The 24700-nt window shown below is 44.7% G+C and overlaps 1 protein-coding gene across 2 annotated transcripts; it reads left to right on the top strand.

Moving 5' to 3' along the window:
* Window positions 1-8547: 8547 nt before the first annotated feature.
* On the top strand, window positions 8548-17619 carry Nelf-E (negative elongation factor E). Of its 2 annotated transcripts, XM_037415430.2 has the most exons (9): window positions 8548-8768; window positions 9219-9288; window positions 9731-9742; window positions 10505-10560; window positions 12758-12913; window positions 13686-13933; window positions 15543-15597; window positions 16339-16447; window positions 17287-17619. In XM_037415430.2, the coding sequence occupies exons 1-9, from the start codon at window positions 8688-8690 to the stop codon at window positions 17361-17363; spliced, it is 864 nt and encodes a 287-aa protein (XP_037271327.2). In that variant the 5' UTR covers window positions 8548-8687; the 3' UTR covers window positions 17364-17619. The 2 variants fall into 2 exon arrangements, with proteins under 2 accessions (XP_037271327.2, XP_075729182.1); XM_075873067.1 differs by lacking the exon at window positions 9731-9742.
* Window positions 17620-24700: the final 7081 nt, after the last annotated feature.

The raw sequence follows: 24700 nt of genomic DNA, 5'->3' as shown, positions 1-24700 counted from the left end.
CGCCCCTACCACCACACCTCTAGATCCGCCACTGTCTAAGACTATCACAGTCTGGTGGGGGGGGGGGGGGGGAGAAAACCTGGTTAATACCATCAGGAATGCCAGAAAGATTGATCTTACCTCCACATTCTATATTCCCTTAAATTTTTTTTTTCAATTTATTTTAAACCCATCTTGCACATTTGGCATGACCAGAACTACGCAGTGCAGGTGAGGGGTTGATTTTGTATGCAAATACAGACTGGTCCACAATTGTTGACTCCAAGCCTCAAGTCGGAATATGTTGAACTGAAGACTGCGGACTGTTTTATACGCAAGGTACTTAAATTTCAGACTGTTCGTAGATCTTTTTTTTTAATTTCCATGCACATTAGGTCAACACCTATGTTAAATCTGCAAGAACAAAACTGTACAAAGTGGGAATATGATGGCAAATTGGGTCAAATACTCGCGTGGACATAGCCTTATCGCAGTTCAGTTCAACACACTTTCTTTTCCTTAAGGTATAAGGGGTGGAGTTCATCATATGTAATAGATAATCCAAAGTGAAAACTAATGGAATTTTGGAAAAAGACAAAAAAAAAACTTTGGCACATTGTGCAAACGAAATAATGCATTATATCCTCACAAGTAGGATTCATTAATTTGGAAACAATAGGACAGACACCATGTAGCAGTTGAACGTAATAAGCATAGGCAAAACATTGGTACTTGCTCACTTGCTCAAGAAATATTTCGCTTGGAGAACTCTCTCGTACTCGGACTCCCCGAAATTTTCCTCAACCAAACTCGCTCCGGCTCGCATGGACTCAAACTAGCCAACACAATTACTCAATTAGCTTTTCCTATTGTAGTGTAAATGCTCTTTAATGCCAGTAACTCTAAATTGCTGCTCTACTATGCACCTTTTTATATTGTATGTTCAAATGGAGGCTATCAGTAATTGTTATCTTGTAAGGACATTTTATGAAATGCGATACTCTCGCAACATGTTTCGTTCAAGAACAATCTGAAACAGTTTTTGGAAGAAGGCCATGGCGCCCACCGCCCCCAACTTGTGCCTCTGATCAAGAATGTGCATTGAGGTATGTGTTACTAGATTTGACTATAAATGTAAGCCAATACAAGGCTGATGGTAACAGTGAAGTGACCACAGTTCGGCAGTAGACTGTGGAGCTCGCTCATACTCTCAAATATTTCCCTTCGACCCCTACTCACTTATCTGACTCGAGCTTAATAAACTATTAGTCACCTGGATTCACTCAGACTTGTAGCTTGATGTGGGTGTGTATGAATTTGAGTGAGCCAACCCATGGTAATAACTGTACTTTTATTGCACAAATTGCTTTGCAAATAAATACAACACTAATAAACAATGAACATTGTAGAAATACATGCATGTGTTTAGAGATGAGTTCGTGCAATCAAAAACAATAAATCTAGGGAAATGGAAGGCACATCACCATTGAACATGGGGTGGTTATTTGCAGATAGTGTACAACATGGTGGAGAAGGACATTTCAACCTGACCATTTCAACCTGGATTACTGTTTAATCCAAGACTTGGTGGCCTTTCCCAGTCATATACTGTAGTAAAGAATAGAAAATACTTGTTTGTATACCTCAGTTGTACCAAACACACAAAATGGATTGACTTGTCGCAATGGGGATCTCGACTCTGGGCCCTCGCTAAATCCTGTACACTGTGTAGAACTTTAGGAACCATTCCTTGCTAGGAATTATTCTTCATGCCTCTCATTTTGTTTTCAAGCAGAGTAGGCATTCAACTCCATTTTAAAGGCAACTTGAAACTTCATTCTAGCTTGTGTTTCATATTGTAACGGATATAACAACCTCACAACCGGGACGTCCTATTTACAAGGTTTAATAAGGGCGAACTTGTGCCCAAAGCCAAAAGAACTACACAGTAGCTGGGAGAAAGCAGCGAACGCTCGTCGTCCTCTTCTTCTCCTCTTTTCTTTTCCGCTGCTCGGTAGCAGCTCGTGCACAGGCTGGGCCGGCTCGTGCCTTCCGGCGGGCTTCATGAGTCGTAGCGATGCCGTCAGCGTTCCTCTTTTAACAACGTCTGCGTTGTACTGCGCCTTAGCAATTCCTCGTGGCATTATCCCCCCTCTCAAGCGGCATCGCCCCGATGCTTGCGATGAGGCTGTTCAGTACTTTTTTTTTTTTTTTTTGTGTGTACAAGTTTGTAAAAATGAGGTTGCAGTACGTCAAGGGATTGGGGTGGCTAGGTTTGGAATCGGTCGTAGTACGGTTTCATCCGTACAATGTGTACACGCTCCGTGGGATTGCGTCGTCTCGGATGCAGGTGGCCTGCAGGCTTGACTTCGTAGACGAGGTCATTGTGTCGCTGTACGATCTCGTAGGGGCCAAAATACCGGGAAATGAGTTTTTCGGAGAGGCCTCGTCGTCGTACTGGAGTCCATATCCACACTTTGTCGCCAACGTCATATCGCGTGTCAAGTCTTCCTCGGTTGTAGCGGTCGGCATCGATGCGGTGTTGGTGGCGTATTCGGTATCTTGCTAACTGGCGGGCTTCTTCCGCTCTTTGTAGAAAGTCGTCAAGATCGGGGGGGTAGTCATCTTGGTCTATTGGTAACATAGCATCCAGTGTTGTGGTAACAGCACGACCGTAAACTAGTTCAAATGGGGTGATTTTGGTGGTCTCTTGCACAGCCGTATTGTAGGCGAAAGTGACGTATGGTAAAATTTCGTCCCACTTTTTGTGCTCGACATCCACATACATGGATATCATGTCCGCTAGAGTTCTGTTAAGGCGTTCGGTCAGGCCATTGCATTGAGGATGATATGCAGTGGTTTTCCTATGAACAGTGTGAGTCATGTTGAGCAGGCACTTCAAAAGTTGCGCCGTGAAAGCCGTTCCGCGATCGGTGATTACAACCGTTGGAGCGCCATGTCGCAGGACTATTTTGTGTACGAAGAATTGGGCCACTTCTGCTGCCGTTCCTCGTTCCAAAGAGTCTGTTTCGGCGTATCTAGTTAAATAATCAGTGGCCACAACGATCCATTTCTTGCCGAGTAAAGATGTCGGGAAGGGTCCAAGGAGGTCCATTCCAACTTGGCGGAAAGGCGCTTTCGGTGGATCTATAGGTTGTAGAAGGCCCGCTGGTTTAGAACTTGGTGTTTTTCGTCTTTGGCACTCGCGGCATGTTTTGACGTAGTGTTGCACTGAAGCTAGTAGCTTGGGCCAATAATAATGGAGACTGATCCTTGCAAGCGTTCGCGTCACACCCAAATGTCCAGATGTGGGCTCATCGTGACACGCTCGAAGTATTTCTTGTCGCATAGTTGCTGGAACGACAAGCAGGAACTTTTCGCGGTTGGGCTTGAAGTTTCTCTTGTAGAGAACGTTTCCTCGGAGGCAGAACGATGCGAGGCTTCGAGAAAATATACGGGGTACTTGTACGTCAATTCCTTGCATGTGTTCGATAAGCGGGAGTAATTCTTTGTCTGTACGTTGGAGTTCGGCTATTTGAGTGGTCTCGACAATTCCTACGAACGGAAAGTCGTCTTCTTCTGATGGTGGTGTGTCTGTAGGAGCCCGTGACAAACAGTCGGCATCGGTATGTTTTTTGCCAGATCGGTATACCACGGTTATATCGTATTCTTGCAGTCTGAGGCTCCACCTTGCTAGTCGTCCGGATGGTTCCTTTATGTTCGCCAGCCAGCAAAGCGCATGGTGATCGCTGACTGCCTTGAATGGTCTACCATATAGGTACGGCCGAAATTTACTGATGGCCCAGATGACGGCAAGGCATTCTTTTTCCGTGGCCGAATAGTTTGTCTCTGCTTTTGTTAGAGTCCGACTGGCATAAGCTATCACTTTTTCTTCACCTTTCTGCCACTGTATTAGAACGCATCCAAGGCCGATGTTACTGGCATCTGTGTGTATTTCCGTGTCGGCTGTCTCATCAAAGTGAGAAAGAATCGGGGGGTTTTCTAACCTCTTTCTCAATTCGTTGAAGGCGCTTTGTTGCTCGTTTTGCCACTGGAAAGGCACATCTTCTTTCGTAAGTCTCGTTAAGGGTTCTGCGATCTTTGAAAAAATTCTCACAAATCGTCTATAGTACGCACATAGACCTAGAAATCTCCGTACTGACTTTTTGTCTGTTGGCACCGGAAACCTTGCGACGGCGGTCGTCTTATCAGGATCAGGGCGAACACCTTGGGCGCTGACGACATGCCCAAGAAAACGAAGCTCTTCGAAACCTAATCGGCACTTCTCTGGCTTGATTGTCAAATCTGCCGAACGGATTGCCTCTAACACTGACCGAAGGCGCTTGATGTGCTCCTCAAATGTAGCCGCGAAGATGACCACGTCGTCTAGGTACACTAGGCAACACTGCCACTTCAATCCGGAAAGCACAGTGTCCATCATGCGTTGGAACGTTGCCGGCGCACAACAGAGACCAAACGGGAGAGCCTTAAATTCGTAAAGTCCGTCCGGGGTAACAAAAGCAGTCTTTTCGCGATCACGTTCATCAACCTCGATTTGCCAGTATCCACTTTTCAGATCTAGTGATGAGAAGAACTTGGCACACCGAAGTCGATCTAACGTGTCGTCGATGCGTGGAAGGGGATATACATCCCGTTTAGTCACAGCATTCAGTTTCCTGTAGTCGACACAAAACCGTAGCGTGTTATCCTTCTTCTTGACAAGCACCACGGGAGATGACCACGGGCTGTTAGAAGGCTGGATAACATCATCTTCAAGCATTTCTCGTACCTGCTTCTTGATGACTTCCCTTTCCTTAGGGGAAACACGATACGGGTGCCGGCATACCGGCCTGGTTGTCTCGTCCGTTATGATCCTGTGTTTTGTAATGCTCGTGCGCCGTACCTTTGAACTGTTGGAGAAACAGCTGCCAAATTCCCGCACGAGGTCGTATAGATGTTGACGTTGAATCTCTGAAAGATTAGGATTTACGTATATTGTGTCGCAGGCATCAGATGGAAGTTTCACATTCGGTGACGTCGTTTCAAGACTGCATATTTCTGTCACTTCACAGAACTCATGAAGAAACGCTATTGCCGTCCCTTTTGCGATGTGCTGGAATTCGTTACCGAAATTCGTCAAGAGGATGTCTGTGCACCCGTTTCGCAGCTGGATAATCCCTCGTGCCACACAAACGCCTCTTTTCAAGAAAACATCCACGTTGCTCTCCGCCACACCCTCGTAGTCGCTGAATGCATCATTATGCACGAGAACCATTATACTGCTCCGTGGCGGTACAGTCACATCATCGTCGACGACGCGCAGTGGAGTGGTACATCGTTCATCTGATCGTGCTACCTTTAAAGCTTGCTCCGTCGAAAAGGACACGCTCGACCTCTGTAAATTGATAATCGCACCATTAGCTTGTAGGAAATCCATTCCCAGTATCACTTCCCTCGAGCACACAGGTAGGACGACAAAGTCACCGACGTAAGTGAAGCCCCGTATCATGACCCTTGCGGTACATCGGCCGGAAGGGGTTATGAGGTGACCACCTGCAGTACGTACTTGAGGTCCACCCCATTCGGTCAGAACTTTCTTGAGTCGCTTCGCTAATTCGTAACTTATCACAGAATAATCCGCACCAGTATCGATCAAAGCATTGAGCTCTAGTCCGTCAATCACCAACGGCAAGTCTGAAGTAATTTTCTCTGTACTGCACTCCTTTACCTGGAAACAGTCGTCGTTATCAGGCTCGTACCGCAGTGGAGGATCTTCATATCCCAAGTCGCCAGCGGCCTCGCCTCCACAGGTCGCCCTCTTCAGTTTCCCGGATTTGGGCTAGGCGAACGCTGCCTAGACGTGCTTGGGAAGGGACGTGGGCTAGACGAGCGGTAGCGCATAGGGGATGGTGAGCGTGGTTGATGACGACGAGGCGGGTCAAATTCCCGACGTGAGCATAGGTATTCTTCAATCTCGGAAGGTCTTTCGCCGTTTCGCGGACACGGTGCATTGATGGCGAATCCCCTAAGACCAGCTTGACGATATCGGCAGAATCGGTACAGGTGGCCAGCCTCTCCACAGTGGAAACACAAGGGCCTACGTGTGGCATCTCGCCACACATCGCTCTTCCGTGGCATCATCTCTCTCGCACGAGGTGGAGTGCGTGTTGCCTCTACGATTTCAGGCGGGCTGCGCATTGTCTGCACATAAGTACTTGGTGTCTCGATCGGCGAACAGTGCGGAGTAGGTCGCCTGAGCACCTCGGAGTACGTTACCGCCCGTCGTGTCGCTGGCACATCACTCCGCGGCTCCCGCATGGCCTGTCGAATTTCATCTCGGACAACTTCAGCAAGAGACAGCTCGGGGGTGACATCAGGTGACTGCAGTTTCCTTAATTCTTCCCTGACAACAGACCGGACGAGCTCGCGCAATGTGTCAAGATTATCCACGACGCCTGCTGAGTAGACTCCTGCGGATGCACCGGCTACGTCGCGGTTGTACTGTCGGGCTCTCTGCTGAAGCGTCGTTTCGATGGTTGTTGCTTCCGACCGAAACTCAGCAACAGTACGGGGCGGATTGCGGATGAGTCCCGCGAACAATTCTTGCTTTACCCCGTGCATGAGGTGGCGTACCTTCTTGTCTTCCGTCATGCCAGGATCAGCTCGCTTGAAAAGGCGGGACATGTCTTCGATGTACATCGCGACAGTTTCGTTCGTTCGTTGAATCCGTGTGCGGAGAGCTGCTTCCGCCCTTTCCCGGCGATCACTGTTGGCGAACGTACTCAGTAGCTGCCGCCGAAACTCTTGCCACGACGTCAGAGATGCCTCGTGGTTTTCGTACCACACTCGTGCAGAGTCTTCCAACGCAATGTAGACGTTACGCAGCTTGCCTTCCTCGTTCCACTGATTTAGATTTCCCACTCTCTCGAAATGCTCTAACCAGTCTTCGGCGTCCTCGTATGGGTCACCATGAAACACCTTTGGAATGACCGGTTGGCTTACGATGAGTTGTGCCGGCGTAACTTGGCTCGTCATGGTGGTGGCGGCGCTTGTCTCCGTCACCGATGCCCTTGATACAGAAGGGAGTGGCCCAAATTCTGGCAACTCTCCTCGGATACGGCGGCTGACTCGTTGGTGCACCGGTGTAAGCTCCACTGGTTGCGGCTGGTCAGTGCTTGGACTTCGCTCTTGCGTGGGGCTCGGAATCATGTACCCAGGCTCCTCCACCAGAAAATGTAACGGATATAACAACCTCACAACCGGGACGTCCTATTTACAAGGTTTAATAAGGGCGAACTTGTGCCCAAAGCCAAAAGAACTACACAGTAGCTGGGAGAAAGCAGCGAACGCTCGTCGTCCTCTTCTTCTCCTCTTTTCTTTTCCGCTGCTCGGTAGCAGCTCGTGCACAGGCTGGGCCGGCTCGTGCCTTCCGGCGGGCTTCATGAGTCGTAGCGATGCCGTCAGCGTTCCTCTTTTAACAACGTCTGCGTTGTACTGCGCCTTAGCAATTCCTCGTGGCAATATATATATATATATATATATATATTGTGATGAGCGAGACAGAGAACAAGAGACAACACCCGATCCTGGGCCAACTGTTCTTATTCTGACTTCGTTCTTCTCTTCCTTGCTCTAGCTATCCGCGCGCCGGAGCCCCAGTGTCTTTCTTGGTCATGACACTCGGCCATGACTGCGCGCGCGCGGAGCTGGCGGCAAAGTTTCTGGTGGGCAGGCTTGGCTGCATCGTGGTGGTCAGCCCGGACCACTATGCAAGATGGAGCGACGGTCTGGGGAAGCGTCTCTGGTGGACGGCGCTGGCTTCCTCGAGCTGGTCGCTCTTTTGCACGCCACGATGTCTCTTGAAAAATTGCTGTGGACTCAGGCGGCCGGCACTGGCTGCCCCGTTGCGACCGACGCTCTCGGCCATGCTGCAATTTGTCCCGGGTATCTGCCAGAAGTAGATCTGGTGGTCGATACTGGCTGCATCTTGGAGGTCGGCCTCGACCACGCTGGAACTGAGTGCCAGAGTCTGCCACAAGTCTATCGAGAGGTCGAGACTGGCTGCATAGTTGTGGTTGGTCTCGGCCATGCAGAGACTCTCTGTGGGAAGCAGCTAAACATGCACCTGACAGCGCGCTTCGGACCCTCCTACTTCTTTCCCTTTCCTCTTACCCTCGTGTGGAGTAGCAGGCGAGAAACCCGCTTTCAAAGCCGACCTCTCCTCCTGCTTCTCATTAAACACCTTCTTCTTCTTCTTCTTCTTCTGGCATTGACCGATTGCCGATTATTGGAAAAGGTGGACTACATGTGCGTACGAAGAATGTGATAGCAAAAGGTAGCGAAGGTCGAATGAAGGATGCATTGAAGCCTTTAGAATGAATTCTTTAAATGTCAATCAAACCACAAGTGCATGCTGCTTGGACTTAAACACAACTTATTTGAAAATTTAAGTGCGTAAATTAACACAGAGCCCGTCCTTATTTTTCTAGTTATTTTTTGTAAGAAACTCTTTGGCCTAATGAATATCAGCAGCAACGCAAGCAACATCGTCATCGCCATCAGAGCACACACTAGTTTCGGAGTTCAGCGATAGTTCTGTGGAGATACTTCGGGGTTGAAAAGTTTACGATTGATTTTGCTGTTTTCTCCCATATGCCGCTAGCTTGAATACCGCGCATCGTGTAGCTTCCCAAAAACACGGCAGTGCGATGGTTTACTTGCATTTCCCGTCTCAATACACCGAGGAAGAGGACATGCTACAGAAGAAGTACCAAAAGCTGAAACGCAAAGTGAGTGCGTTGTCGCTTTACGGTAACGCCGCAGTACGTAGTATGTAGGTGTTATGTGGCAGTACTTCGGCGTTCCTGTGTTCCTGCTTTAGATGGATGCGAAGCTCGGTACACTGAAACTTGTAGCTTATCGTGTGTCATACGAGCGTTGTCGATCGTGGTTGGCTTATTCGATCAGTAAGCCGGCAAGGTTCTGAAGGGAGCCAATCGATGTCGAGACACTCGACTCCTGCCAATGCTTGATCGCAGTCGAGGGAGCCACTTTAGCGAAAAACAATGGTGCATGCATAGGATGTTACTACTTCCAAGAATTTGCGGGTAATAGTCTCTACCGTCTTGCGCTTGTCTTCTGAGTTGTCGTACAATAAGAAATAACGGGACAGGTGTTCCTTGCTGCTAAAGTCGCTCGTGCATATAGCGTAATGCGCGATTGTGTTCCTGTGGTTGCAGAAAAAGGCATTGCAGCAAACCAAAACGCCCAAGCAAGAACCGCCACCGGTCCAAACCACGCTGCGAAAAGGTTTGTCTACGGTGCATTCTATTTTAAGTGCCGTAATCCCGTCTACAATTCCTGAAACACGGCCCTGAGAGTAGGCAGGCAATGTTTGTAAAGAAACTTTGGCGAGCTATTGTTTAACAGTGTTCTCAGTGGTGTCGGCGTAAAATAGTGCGAAGCTAATTTAATTTTGTACATAAGAACCTTGCACAGTCATGGTTTTTCCGCACGCAATGCTTTTCAACTCTAAAATGGCAGTGTTCTTCAATATTTGTGCCTAAGTTAGTTTCTTTTTTACAAACGTCACTAGTTCACATGCCCAAAGTAAGCCATCATATTTCGTAGTACTGAACTGGTTGTACCGCACTCTTTGCTGTTTTGTACACTTGTTATGTCGTTTCAGACCAGAATGTTGTCTCATTTGTCTTACTCTTTTTTTTTTCTCGACACCGCATGTTCATGCAAGGCCATGACCAAAGTAAGTACTGGCTTGTTCCATATAAGAACCTATAAGAGCACTGACTCAAAATTTTGAAGGTGAGATAACTTGTGGCACAGATTTGTGTGGACACATACGCATCATCTACTAAATATCAAGGGATAATATAGCATGGAATGAATTTAAAGTCAATTTCAAAGTGTGTCGTGCCTCTGCACACAAAATGCACCTTTGGTTTTTGTGTAAAGACCAACCACCCCCTGTGTCTTGAGTTTGTGTTAACCGCCACAATACTTGAGAGTGTTCTCTCCTCGTAGACCATTTCAATGGAACGGCGAGACAGACTTGCGCGCGAGTACAAAGGCTCGTGTCCTCGCCTTAGCAGTGTATCGTGGGGCGATAAGGCGTATTTGGAACGCTTCAGAGGGTATTGTAGAAGCACCCACGAAGCCTCCATAGAAAATAGTTAACGCGGTACTCAAGTGCACGTGCTTTTGTACGCTCACATAGCCGACTTTGTTTACACGAAAACACTTCTGGGTCCTGCCTCATTGACGCTCTCAGAAACCGAAACTGCAACTGAACGCTATAAAACCATCTCAAAACAATTAACTGTCTTACGCAAAAGCAAATGAGCCTTCCAGCTGAGATAAGGGGCTTGTTGACCACCTACTACAACAGAAAAAGCAAAATGAAACTTTTGTGTCAGTGCTCCTTCAGTGAGCTTTATAGAACTTGTGGAGTTGTAAGGACACATTGTCACTGATCATGCGCATAAACATTATTTTTCCTCATGTGCAGCGTCGGAGTCTAAACCAGATGCAAAGGAGGTCGCTAAGAAGTTACTGAAATCAGGGGTATGTACACATTGTTCTTTACAATAGAGAAAGTACAAATAATTAGGAAGAGTTAAAATTAAAAGAAAACATATCTTCTTGCTGAAGGTTTTCACGGATGTTTCACTCAATGCACATCTTTCAATGCTACTTTTAATTGAAGCAAGAAAATTTTGCAAGGCTCATTTTTTCGTTTGACGCAACATTAATGGGCTAGCAAACAACCCCAAGGTACAAAAATTGTTATATAGAGAAATGTGTCCACTTTTAGCTTAGTGAATGTGCTGCTGCAAATTTTTGCAAATACGTGCTATATTAATGAAGTTACAGGGGTTAGAACATCTGTTTCAGTTGGTCTCAAGTTTTCATGCGGACTTCCACCCTTCTTCCTTATAGGTGAGGGAAGTTGTAGCCCATCGTCATGACTAGTTTATACCAATGGACGAGGTGCATGCTACGTCAAGTCGCCGATCGGTGACTTTGCATTAACTGCGCGTGAAAGGAGGATTGGTCGGGCGTAGGAAAGGAGCGCAGGAGCTGTGTTTTTTTAAATGGAGGCTCTGCACGACGCCGTTATATTTGGAGAACATGGTCGTCACAGTTTGCTTTACAAATTGCTGAGCTCCTTTGGGGGGGGGGGGGGTAAAAAAAAAGTCTGAGCCTGTTGACTAGTCCTTTAATGATAACCAGCGGATGATAAAGCCAGAGAACGTATAGGGACAATTACTTGTACTTAAAAAGTACAAGTAATCGTGTATTGTAATAGTGTATTGTAATAATTGTGATATATATATATATATGTAAAATGGGCGAAAATACCACTTGCCACTGGCTGAGACAGAACTGGTGACCTTTGAATCTGAAAGTTGCTGGTTCTGTTCCTGCCAGCAGCAAGCTGTCTATACCTCCACTTTACTTTTGTTGTGTGGATATCACGATTATTAGAATATGCTTAAAACAGTGCAGTTAATCCTTCCTTGGCTTCAATCTCTGCTGGTTTTCATCAAGCTTGTGTTATTTTGAAGTATCTTAACTTGACCTAGTTGGCAGTGTATAATTTATTTGTCACATTATAAACAAAACAGTGGTACTAAGCTGTTGCTGTTTGCGGCACTTCTTTGCGTTGCCGTCTTGTATGTGCTGCGACAGAAAAGTACTTCAGTGGGCAAAGCTGGCATGGGTGGTATAATGTGACAAACTGGGATCTCTCTGATGAACAGGAAATCTTAGCTGAAAAAACGAAACTGTATAGATGGGCAGCGCCTCTAGTCCAAACAGCGATCTGTAGAACTCTTTCCAATGTATAGAGGGACTAGAATGCTATTGAGAAAGCAGTGTTCGTTGGCTTCCGACCATTGAAAAACTTGCTGCCATAAATATCTCAAGCTACTTTTTGTTTAGCTTTCAACGATTGGAATTAATAAAGCAAAAAAAAAATGCAGTTTATCTGAATCGTCCTCACTTGTTTATGTTGCTATTGAAACCCACTTGGCTTGCCTTTATTGAACATGTGGATTCAGCTTTTCTGTGATGATAAAAGTACATAGCTTTTATAGTTTGATATTGATTGTCCTGCGTTTAGAAAATAACATTTGCGTTAGGTGCCAAGCACTTCAGGGGCCTGGCTTACTGGCATCTCCCAACGTCACGGTGTGTCATGTAGTCACGGCAATTAACTTCACGTGATGTCATTCAATCACGGCATCACGACGACACAAGGTCGACGAAGTTCGTGATGCAATCATGACATGGCTAAGCACGATACAGTCTCGTATTGGCAGCATCTAATGTTGTCACAGTGTGTCATGTAAGTAGTCACAGTTCATCATAAAAATTGGTATGTGCCACATAACTTGGGCCAGTTCCACTACTTGCCACCAGTCCTCGAAGAATTAAAAAGGCAACAGCTAACCCTTCATATAGTCGACAACGTTAGTGAAGCTCGAGCACTTTTCCCTAAATACGATTCGGAACAAAAACTGGGCTTGTGGGGAAGAACAAAAACAGTGCATGCTTTGCTCGTCCTCGGGTTTCACATAGTTCTTGCTGAAACATCCTTCCCTACATATTTCGCTCCTCCTCAGTTTTTTTATAGACCTGTAGTTTAGTAGACTATTGCAAGCAGCTCAAAACATTTGAAAAATTTTACATTATTACTTAGGCATCTTATGCGCACTTAATGTGCTGGTATATCTACAATGTTGATGCTATGTTGCAGGCCATCAGTGCCATCAAAGTTGAAAACAAGGAGCGGCATGGATTCAAGCGCTCCAAGGCATCGGAACGCAAGCGCAGCCTGAATGACCGCCCAGGAGGCATCGGTTATCAGCCTTACGCTGCGAACCATCCCACAGAAGATGACGTGGAGGCTACTGTGTGTTCCTTGCATACTTTTTGGTTGCTATCCTGTGCCTTTAGGCTTTGCAGTGTTTATACAACAGACTGGAAATTCAAAAATGAAAATGTGAACTGAGGCAATGCTACGTTAAATGCTTTTATTATTTTCACTTATTTCCCTCCCATTCGGATCAACTGACAAATGTGAACCTTATTGGTCTCTGCCTACAGGATCGAGTGTAGTCAGTGCCTTATCAAACATATAGCCTGTTCTAGGCTGGTGGTGTTGTTCAGTCATATGCAGCACACTACCGTAGGAATAGCAGTGTTACTGGCCAAAGCCAGTCTTGAAGAAGACAAGTCTACTTGTCAAAACATTGGGCCCAGTAACACCCCATGTTCTGGGGATTTTGCATGGCCATATGCCAGCGTATGTTCCAGGATGCATTGGTATGTGTTACAGTTATTGTCATCGTGATTGAGGTGTTCCACCCAATGTGTTGGTGGGCTAGTTGTGAATCCACTGGGATATTCCCACGCAAAATGACTGCAGGACAAAGGGCTTTGCCCCATTGTCTGTGTTTTGTTATTGTTTTGCATATAAAAAGCACTGCAACTGTGTTTTTTTCCTCACCCCCCTACAATAATGATCACTTGGGTGATGTTGGTTACACTAATAAATTAATTAATTGAAGTACTTTAAATAAAGTACTTTAATTTAACTCCCCAGTTAGTAATGGCTCTCTTTAAGCCCACTCAATGTGCGATAAGCCCAGTGTAACTAAACCACAGTTTTTTGCGTGGCACAGGGCACATCGTCGTCATCGTCATCATCGAGACCAGCCATGAAGTCGCTGTATGAAAGTTTTGTGAGTGGAGGGAATTTGGATGAGGATGATCCAAAACACTTGGAGTCGCCACGGGAGTCGGCACCTGAGAAACCGCGCCAAAAGAATACACTTTATGTGCATGGTGCAGGTGTAAGTGAAGACCTTTTGCGGGGAGCGTTTGCACCATTTGGTGCACTCTTGAATATCTCGATGGAGCTTGACAAGAAGTGAGTATTATGTGTGGACTCTTCTATAAGATGCGTGTTTCTTTTTGAAGAAACACTTAAGAGAAACAATGAATGGGCGTAGACAGATGAAGTGTGCTCTAAGAACTCTAATGTTGTTAATTTCGCTGTCGTCCCTTTATTGAAATAGAAGTAAATCAAGGTCAAAGTTTTGCACCGGAATCTCTACGCATGGCAATATGGATTTTGAAGTGAATTTTTTATATTTTAGTGACATTGGTTCAATGAAATTTCCTGAAACTTGCTACCTCAGCTGACAATTCATGTTGTTTTTACTCTAGGAATCGCATAGAACCTAGTAGACACCATCAAAACCTACGATGTCAAGGCGTTTAGTGCAGAAATTTCAAGGTGACATAGCCAGCCAGCCAGCCACATTTTTTTTGGCATTCTTATTCACTTACCAAGCTTCTTGCAGCTAGCATAATGATTTTAGAATTGTTAAACCATAATTTACAAAACATTCTTTCTCTCTTTAGTGTAACTGAAAAAAAAATGCCAACATTTTCACTTGCTCAAAGTGATTCATGACACAAAGTGTACTCCTTTTACATGACTATACACTGCCAGCCACAATCAGCCAAAAACTAAACGGTCATGTGTTGGGCTTTCGTCAGAGCTTCCAGCCACTAAGTGCACCATGGTGCTTTTTAAAAGATGTGGTTAAAAAAATTGAATGATTACTGTTTCTGCAGCTTTGCCTGAATTGCTTCACCAGTACATCATATTAACTGTACTTATATATAAGTTATTTAGGTGCAGTGAAGTTACATTACAGCTTGGCCTAAAAGGAAATCATGATGAAAACCTTGAGCTTGTCCTGCCAGTCTAGTCACAGGATTGTATATGACATCGAGTTCCAATAATACGACTGTGAAAGCAGTGTCAGAATCGGCTGAATTCTGCATAAGATGGGCTCAGAGGCCTCTGATACGATAACGTAACCTGCCCCTACCTGCTGAAGTGATTGTTCCTCTTTATTGAAGATTAGATTTCGGCAGCTGTATGTTGTGTGACAACTCGGATTCGTGGCAGGAAATTTTTGTAGTTATAAACAATATTGAGCCAGTGCTTGTGTATAGTATAAAATGTTACTAAACGAACTCTACATGGTCATTTGAGTAGTTTAATAAAGATCGCTGTAATTAACTCATTATTAAATCATTAAATTTATTTTATACTTGACACTTGCTCTTAAAAATTTGTACACTATAATAACACAAGCCAAACTACGGCATGTCATTGTAAAAATAAGGTTGTCTGCATCTTATTGACGGTTGCCTCTGGGAACAAGGTTTTTAGGTGGAACTAAAGTGTGCAGATACTTCCGATTGTAGCACAAGTGACTCCTCTTCAAATATCCTAGATCGTGTGAAGAAACGCCTAGCGCTGACTTTGGTGTCGTTCCTACATCCTTCTTTCTGCTAGGTTTTGAATAAAGCCTCAAATTTTCCAAAAGCCAACATCAGCTTTTGCTAGTATGAGTGAAGTGTGCGGTGAGAGTGTTCATGAAGCTGTGTAGGGCAGAACTGCATTAGAATGCTGTATATTCTGCTGTCTTGATTATGTAACTTTTTGCTCTGTTGTTTAGCTGTGGGTTCGTCACCTTTGAGAAGATTGACTGTGCTGAAAAAGCTGTTCTTGAGGTGGGTGTGTAAAATTTATTTGTATATTTACATTATTTCACATCTTGAATATCAAAAAGCACTTAATAAAAAAAGATGTGAATAGGATATAGTGGTTCCAAATCCTAGTTATGTGTCTTTTTCATTCAATCTCTATGCAGTTAGTCTCCACCAGTTTTCTAATCTCTTAAGCCCAGGTGCACATTAACACTGTGGTCTAGACTAGAGTTACAAGAATTTAACCTACAGTATCTCTCTTAAGCGCAAAGCACTTTAGGGGGCGGAGCTGACGCGTGCCGTAGTATGCTGTCATTGTCGCATGGCGTAACGCTTCGTGTGTAGCATATTGAGCGCGCACTTGCACAAAAGCGATGTCTTCCTCTTATTCTTCAATCGGCTTGATGACGGTGAGTGAGCGTGCGCTCGCGTCAAGGAGCAGTCTTCCTTCTCTTGTTCCTGGAGCACCTTGATTACGGTCGCTTTTCAGCAAAACGACTAGTGCCGTTAGTGGAAATGCGGGCAAAACCATGTATAAAATAGTACAAAAAAAGAGAAAACAATTGTGAAATAGAAAAGGATAAGGAAAGAATATGAAGCTAGAAGCTAGAAAGTGGAAGAAATAAAGAGAAAAAAATAGAAAAGGAGAGAAAGAAAGAGAAAATACAAAGAAGGACGCCCAGCTCCGCACTTCCTTCGCTCTTTGCACCCCTTGTGTGGAGCTGGCATAAATTTAATTTTTGAAATTCCTTTTTTGTCTTGCAGATGAACGGAGCTGCAGTCTCTGGAATCAAATTGAGGGTTTCCTTTGCTCGGAGGCAGCCTCTGATACCGCAGTCGTCAGACGGATCGCCAGCATCGTGGAATTCTGTGGGTAAGCAGCGACGTCTACAACTATTGCTTGAATAGAGTTTCCACCGTACATCGCCAGTGGTGTGTAGTGTGTCGTGGCAGTGTTGTCGTGAATTTATGCATGCAGAAATGATGAGTCAGAAAATTTTGAGCGTGATGGCATAACTTTTGTAAAGGAGCAACGACTTAGATCAAAAATGAATCTCAATTGTTTACTGACCATAATGGTTGATATGTTATTTACTGGCCAGAAGTTATTGTTTAGTCTAGCTGTGCCAGTGTTTATGTGCATTTTGTCACCTTGTTACCATAGTTAATTGTTAATGTGGCATGAGAAATTGACGCCAGGTATGATTTGTATTGTTAACATACAAACTTGCTTCTAATAAGTGCGTAGTACAAAATACAGTTAGGCACTATTAGCAAGCTCCCAGTTCTCTTGATTTCAGATTGCATAATTTCAACAAATTGAAAAAGTTCTTTCCTTGCATAAGTTTTTTCACTGATTTGAGCTTTTGACACCTTGTAATTTTGTGTTTGTATGCATTTATGGTTGCAAACTTGATTAAGCAACGGCAGCAAGTTCCAGTTGTCACTCTGTTCAAGACAATGGGAGGTTTTTTATGGATTGGGTTGTGCTGCGTAGTGTATAGGCAATACATTTTTGTTGATCTAGCAGGGGCAGCTTTTTCTGCTATACCTACGATTGACCTTGCTGTCTTCTATTCCAGCACTTACATTCGTGTAAATTGCAAGTTAACTATCAGATTTGTTGAGTGAAAGACATTTGCCTTTTGCGTTTTCGTGATGCAGAATGAATTGCCTTGTAACATTTTCTCTGTCTGTTCCCTCTCTTTGCAGCATCCAATTACAACCAGAAAGGTGGCACGACTGAACATAGGAAGCCTGTCCTCTACAATGATCTTGATTTGTTCTGAAGTGGCTGCTGCTTCATCTACATTTGCCCTAAGTCATTTCCGAAGCATTTTCCTTCGTGCATCTCTCACTGAAGCCACCAGAGCACTGATCACTGCCGGGGACTCTCACATACTACCACCAACTCATGGAACGGCCTTCTGGCTACACCCTTCGTCGTGATTTGGAAGACTGTGGAATAGAGTTTTGAAGCCATCCCAGTCTTGGAGTCTCCATACAGGATCACTAATTACTGAAGTAAATGAATATAAAAACTTGCGGGATCCTATGTGCCTCGCCTAAGACGGCTGAAGACAAAATAATTTTTTTATTTTTAATCATTCCCAATTGATTGACATTTGCATGCTTACATCGATTCCTCATTCTTTAAAGTTTAAAAGCTTGTTATGCTGCCTTATATGCTTTAAGTTTACTAAATTTTAAAACAATATATTTTACCAGTCATCACTTGCATTCTACTGAAAACGAAATCCTGCTACTTCCTTCGAACCCCTATACAAAGGACACTGATGTAAAAAGCGAATGTGTATAAGAGACACCAGTGGTCCTGTGTGAAAATAGGGGCTGATAAGAAACTGCTAACATAACAACCTGCTTATAAGAGAGACCACACATAGAAGTCAAAAATTTTTCTCCAGTGCATGCCTCTTATGAAGATATTCAAATGTTTTCAGAGTTGCTTCCTCTTCTTTTAAACCAAAAAAAATGACCTTTGTGCATGCCTTGTTTCAATTTAAAAATATATATATCATGTAGGTTAGTTGGGTCAGGACTAATATGCACATTTTCTTTTATAATATGTGATAGATACTATCCACATTTGACTCAAAATTATTCGACCAAATCATTATACCTAAAACTTACTATTTGAACTAGCATAACTAGATGTATATATGGATGATGATGTTGGCATTAATTGGTAATGCATGGAGGAGAGCGTTGTTTACAAGGTGCGAGTGTTTGTTATCAATAAGTCAGATGGAAAAAATTTGAGGGCCCAGAACTGATAACACATGAGGACACACGGATCGTGGTTAGGCAAGTCAAATTAATAAAATATCTTGGCTTCCTCAATTCTCTTCATAATCCCATGCCAGCTGCTTTTAAAAATCTAGAAACCTCTACTATGGAGAGGATATTAAGGAAAAGCATGCTTGCAGGTTCATTGTATGTGCTGTGTGCATGGTTTACCAAAAGTAGGTTGTCATAGTTTGCTGCACTTGTTCGTGTATGCTCAAGAAACTTTACTTCTGCTCCTGAAAGTCGGAGCTATCTAGTTTTTTACCTGGAAAATTTGCAAGTACTGCGAATGGGCCTGCCTACATGTTGTTTCAGGATATAGTCGAGAGTTCGACAGAACATCCTCTGGTCAGGTAAAGGCCTTGTTTAAGAAACAGGTCACTGACACATGTCAAAATAAAAGAAGAATGACGTTTCAGGATATGTACGTATCTCTTGTTCACAATACAAGGATTTATGCCAAGACTTCACGTCTACTACTGCATATCTGAGCTATTTGTATGCAAAATACTATGTTGGGCATATGGCACATTACCTACTTTTAACTCCTTGGTTGTAAATATGTAATTGAAATGAGTGCAGTAGTGTGGATATATTTATTGTTATTGATCACAATTAAACATTTGATAGTCGTCATTTACAATTTTAAAATGTCTGAATCTTTCCTACTCTGTTTTGACTTAATGTCCATAAAACACTGCCTCCATTACCTTTATATAGGACATGAAAAATTTTTTAAAAGGGATACTGAACAAACTTTTTGCCGCCAATATTTTCAGCCAAATCGATAGACTGGATCCTGAAATCGATAATAACAACCTTCATTCCAAGCAGAAACTACGGGAAAATAATGAATTTATAGCATTTTTCACAAACGGCCGCGCCTAGCGGCAGCGCCGTGAACTAGAGGATGTGACGTTGGGTGACGTCAAGCTCACCGGAAGCTGGCAAAGCAACAATGCCGACGCCTCCTACCCGTTGACAATGCCAGCCATGGCCCGCGTCTCTCGACTCGCTCATCTTCCACTTCGGTTCCTAGAACTGGTAGGAACAGCAACGGAGCAAACAATGCTTCCGGCTGGGGCTAAGTGCCAGCGCTTTTGTGAAGACAGCTGGAGAAAAGGGAGAGGAGGACAAAAACACGTGCATCCTGCATGCGCCTCGGTGAGTACGCCGTCACTGCTCACAATCCATTAAATATACAACCATTCAAAAATATGGGAAACAAACGCCGTTTATTGAAACAGTGGCACCTTCAGACTGGAATTTCAAAGTTTCGTCAGTTTTTCCCATTTTTGTTCAGTATCCCTTTGAGGAATGTGGTTATTGTTCATTTTCTTAATCAGGCATCCCTCATTTATCATTTCGCATTGTTTGTCTATTTTTCTTCTTCATTTTCGTTAGATTGTATCCACTGCCTGGAAAGTATGCATTGATGAAAATAATAATCATCACATCAAAGGGACGCGTAAAAGCAAAGTGATTTTTCGCTTATTTGTAAAGTACCATTTCGCAATCCCGAAAACGCGCCTCCTAACGCGACATGACGTTTGGTGAGCGAGAAAACGCACCAAAAGACAATGTGGAGGGAGATTTCACTGTGACATTTCCGCGCCAAACACCGTGATGTCGCGTCCACTTGATAAAAATGAAGTACAGTGTTTTCCGTGGGTGCCCTAGACCTAGCGTACGAAGTTTCGAGAAATTTAATTGAGCCAATGTCGCGAAAATACGAAACAAATGCATTTTAAAATTTGCTACATCATGCCTGAAATGGTGCTTCAACATTGACTTTCTCCGCTTATGACAGTAGAACATAAGGTATTATAGTTCTCAGAGTGCAGTTCATCAGTCTAAACCAAGACATTGTTTATGTTCAGTGTCCCTTTAATTTGTAACTAAGCTCCATGTTTATTCTTTTTAAAAAGGGGCAGCTGTTCAGAGAACAGTGGAAGCTTAAAGAGATGCAGAAGGGAGTGGTGATAGAAATACAAAAAGATAGTTGCGCTAAATATTAACGAAACACACATGAGTTCAAATAGGACAAAAAGTAAATAAGGATTGGACTGAGTTTACTCGCTCTTCGGTGGGGACGTCCGCTCGCACAGTCTTCCATATGTGCACGGAAGGTACGACGTTTTCTTGCGCTGATCAATTTTTTAGTGGTAGCTAATCGCGGTTTTCTTGGTAGTAATTTTATCGGTAGCAATTTCTTACCAGCTAGACCCTCAAGGAGACCTATTATGACTGAAGTTGGTCGAGCTGACTGATACTGCCCAAATAATGTAAATAAAAGTGTCATCCCACACATCTGTTGACCGGCTAAAGGACCTATGACCGAGTCATGTTCTCTGTGTAGTTATGGTGGCTAGTGCGGTCGAAAACAGACGTGCGCAGGGTTCCCCTTCAGTGTGGGATGGATGGATTGATCTATCCGGCTGTGCCATTTAGATCGGGTGGTGGCCCACGCCACCTAGACATAAAGTTAAGTAATATCGCTATGTGCTTGAGGATTGATTGAAGGTTCGATTGATCGAAGGGTGAAGGTTTGTCGCAGCACCACCTGCCTGTTATGTCAATGTATGGGGCTTACCCAGCGCCTCCCTTTTAAGTGAATAAGGGAGCTCTACCTCCTCCCCTCATGCTCAGGTTATGATCGAAAGCGTGCTATGTTCGGAAAGGGCATGCTCATTTGCATAGGCTCGCTCTCAAACGAGTCCGCTATGGCAGGTCAGGTCGCACGCCCTGGCGCGCACGGCACACAAACTACCACATTGTGTTGCCTGCCGCTCCAGTGGGTCTTCGAAATTGGAATAACCTGACCTCCGACACTAGATGCGCCAGAGGACGCCGCACGCGAAAAAAAAAAAAAGTTATAGGCTTGCGCAGGTCTTTCCTTTAAAAGGTCCAAGTGTCTCCGCAACCCTCTCTCCGTTGGGCGAGTCCTAAAGAATACGAGCTCCGCAACGGTAGTGATGATGCGCTTTCATAAAGGCTTCCCTGAAATGGGACCCCGTCTCAACGTGGTAAAGGTAGAAAGTCAGCAATTCTTTGAATATGCGACATCAGCTATTCCTGTTCGACAAAGGGAAGGTGATTAAGGAGAAGGGCAGCCTTCGTCTCTCCCAGTGGGCACGCCTATAGGTAGGCAGCCATGCTTGCGGCACAGTGTACTGGAAGATATTTTAGTGCACCGTACTTGCGGGTAATGATTATGATGCCCTACTTCGAGGCTCACACCCACACAAGGAGACGGATATAGTTTGAATTGAATATTGAATACCTGCCAGGAGCGTTGCTACAAATTTTAAACTTGGTTTCATTCTTTTAGGGGAGGGGGGTGGGTGTGGACTGTAAACAGGCAAGACCTTTTGCTTGCAATATAATGGGGTTTGGTTAAACACACACACCAATATATATATATATATATATATATATATATATATATATATATATATATATATATATATATATATATATATATATATATATATATATATACATACATATACATATTTGTTTCTTCGCAATACTACTCGTATATTCTAGGGATAGGTTACATAACAAGCAATTACTGAATAATAATATTTAAATGTTTAAAATAATAAAGAATTTAGCTCTATATTCTTTTAGTCTGACTGATTAATTCCTCTATGGCGTAGTAAACATCCCTGTGAATGTAGCCCAGAGTAGAGGCGCCGAATGATAAAACAACTGATTCGGATATTTCCAGACCCAAGCTGCGAAGAGGTGGTGCTATGGATATTCATCTCAATGACGTATACCGGCGACAGGATAGAAGTAATGACTGATTATTTCCTCCTCCTTACAGAAGATACACAGAGGAGACAGCGCTTGACTTGCTCTATGCAGGTAGAAGTTGAGGAAGGTAACCCAGCAGCGAAGTTTGGTTATGGTCACTTCCATTATGCTCGACCGCGATAAATACGTGCGAAAAACCATAAGCTTTTTACTTAAGATCCTGCCGCCCGATTCTTGGCCGATCCCCCTTTAAGGGTGTGCGCCAGAGTAACAAGTATCATCATCATCAACACCGCGCATCGCAGAAGAAGAAGACGTGCTCGAGGTGTTCAGCCGCTTGTTCGGTTGCTGTGCACCTCGCCTCCGTATTTTGAGCAGGCAAGCGATCCAGCACCTCACGCCAGTGCCCTTTTGGCAGCATTTTGGCCTCGCGCAGTCAAGCTGTCCATTTCATCATCGACGGTCATTGCGGCCTGCCGGATACGTAGGCCACAATCAGTGACAGTGTCCCTCCGCCATCTTGTCCAGCTCTCTCGGTACTTGATCCGACGACCGCGGCCATGGCTGGCGAGCAGCGCGAGAAATGGTCCAACAAGATCGAGTTCATCCTCTCCTCCGTCGGCCTGTCCGTCGGCCTGGGCAACGTCTGGCGCTTTCCCTACGTGGCCTTCGAGAACGGCGGAGGTCGGTATATATTAGTACACGCGTAGTAGCAGAGTCGTAAACCGCGGGTGGATCAGGTGTGCTAATTCTCAACCCCCGCCCCTTGTGCTCAGTCTGGTTGTGGGGCTGGGGGACGGGGTAGTAGACATTTTGCAAGTGTTGCCCATGGAAATCAATTTTTCAGGCATCGTACATCTGAAAGGCATGACAGCTACTGCCGGACCATTACGAAAGTTTTCGGTTATGTTAGTGATTTTCTAAGAAAACGGGTCAGTGAGGCACAACGCCGCGAAACATCACGCTGTCATATGCCGGATTGCTGACGGACCACTACTGTGGCGGCTCACTCGCTGACGCCGCCTGGTGGAAAGAGCTTAGTGAATAACTCCTGTACCAACTTTGATTAGCGCCCGTTTTTCTTGTAGCGTGTACCGGTGTTCAGTATGCCCTCCAGCTTTGCGATACGCAGCTGCCGATTTCAGAGAAGAGTCAATAGAACAATGCGATTGAGTTGGAAACCTATGTTCGCTTTTCAAATGATTTTAAGGCATGCTTTTAATCCGCCATGGCAAGGTGTGTGATCACCTTGTGATTTTTTTATTTACGCCACTTCATTGCAGTAATGTCAATACAGCGCGGTAACTCGATAGCACATTCCTCACTACCTTAACCATATAGTCAGTTTGCACCAGTGCGCACAGGGTGAAGGCAAACGCGCCATCCTCTAATCATTTATTAGGGGAGAGGGGCTGCAAGGCTGTCCGACTCGGTCGGGCATATGTCGTTATAGTTTCAAATGCGCTGCTTATGCACATGCAGGTTTTCAACGATATAACTGCGGCCGAAGTCTCCTGATATATAATTCCAAGAATTATACAATCCATTCATTCTTGTGATGTGCTGCGAGATAAGAAAAATAATAAACAAGAAATTGTGGTGCGCAACACTTTTTGTTGTTTCTCATTTTGCATACAGAGCATCTTATAAAAAAAAAAAGGCCGGGAACCGAAGGCAGGCTATGTACTTCCGTGCTTCACTTTCATTTTATTGCGATAGCAATTATATGAACAGTCTAGGTGGGCTCTTTCATTTTATTGCGATAGCAATTATATGAACAGTCTAGGCGGGCTCTTGCCGTCGCCGTTGGCGTCATGTCGCGTGTAAATGCCATCGATCGCGGCTGACGCAGAAATAAAACAAGCCAGTCCGTTTCCGTCGCTGCGAGGCGCGTGCAATAACATCTCCTCGCCTGTTATAGACCGACCGTTGAATGCTGAAGCAGAGAGGAAACGCTCCAGCCTTTTTTTAATGAGCGTGAAAAGATGCAAAGGCGGGGGAGTGGGAGCGTAGTTAACGTTGCTAGAACGTTGCGCGTAGCCAGAGAGGACACACCGAACCCGTACCCTTTCCCCACAAGCTTTTTTCGCCATGGCATAGAGAGCGAAAAATGACCATTCCAAGAGGGTGCCCCCTCTCGAGACCAAAGAGGTGCCCCCCTCCACGAAAAACAATTCTGGCTACGCGCTTGGAGGGGGCGCACGAGCAGCAACTGTGACTTTTGGTTTTACAAGCGCGATCGTGGCTAACGCGCGCGTTATCGGGCTAACCAGCAGCCATCAGTGGGCGTACGTGCTGCGCTGCCAATGCCAAGAGACGGCGCGAAAAGTGCCTGGATCGGGCGCATTCTCTTACACCAGAGTCTTTGCGTGAGATAGCATCCAAAATAGTTAGTTGCCAACCTCATTTCCTATTACATGCTTTTTTTGCTATCACAATAATTGCTTCAGACTTGCTGCGAAACTGACTTTTTGCATCCATTGCGAAGCTTGCTTGCTTTCGAATTCGACAAAGTGTGGGGAGGAGAAATGTCATCATTATCAAGCACTGTAATATC

Source organism: Rhipicephalus microplus, chromosome 9, assembly GCF_043290135.1.
Source record: "Rhipicephalus microplus isolate Deutch F79 chromosome 9, USDA_Rmic, whole genome shotgun sequence".
NCBI classification, from domain to species: Eukaryota; Metazoa; Arthropoda; class Arachnida; order Ixodida; family Ixodidae; genus Rhipicephalus; species Rhipicephalus microplus.
Note: the sequence above shows the minus strand (reverse complement) of the source record. Positions and strands in the feature narration are given on the sequence as shown.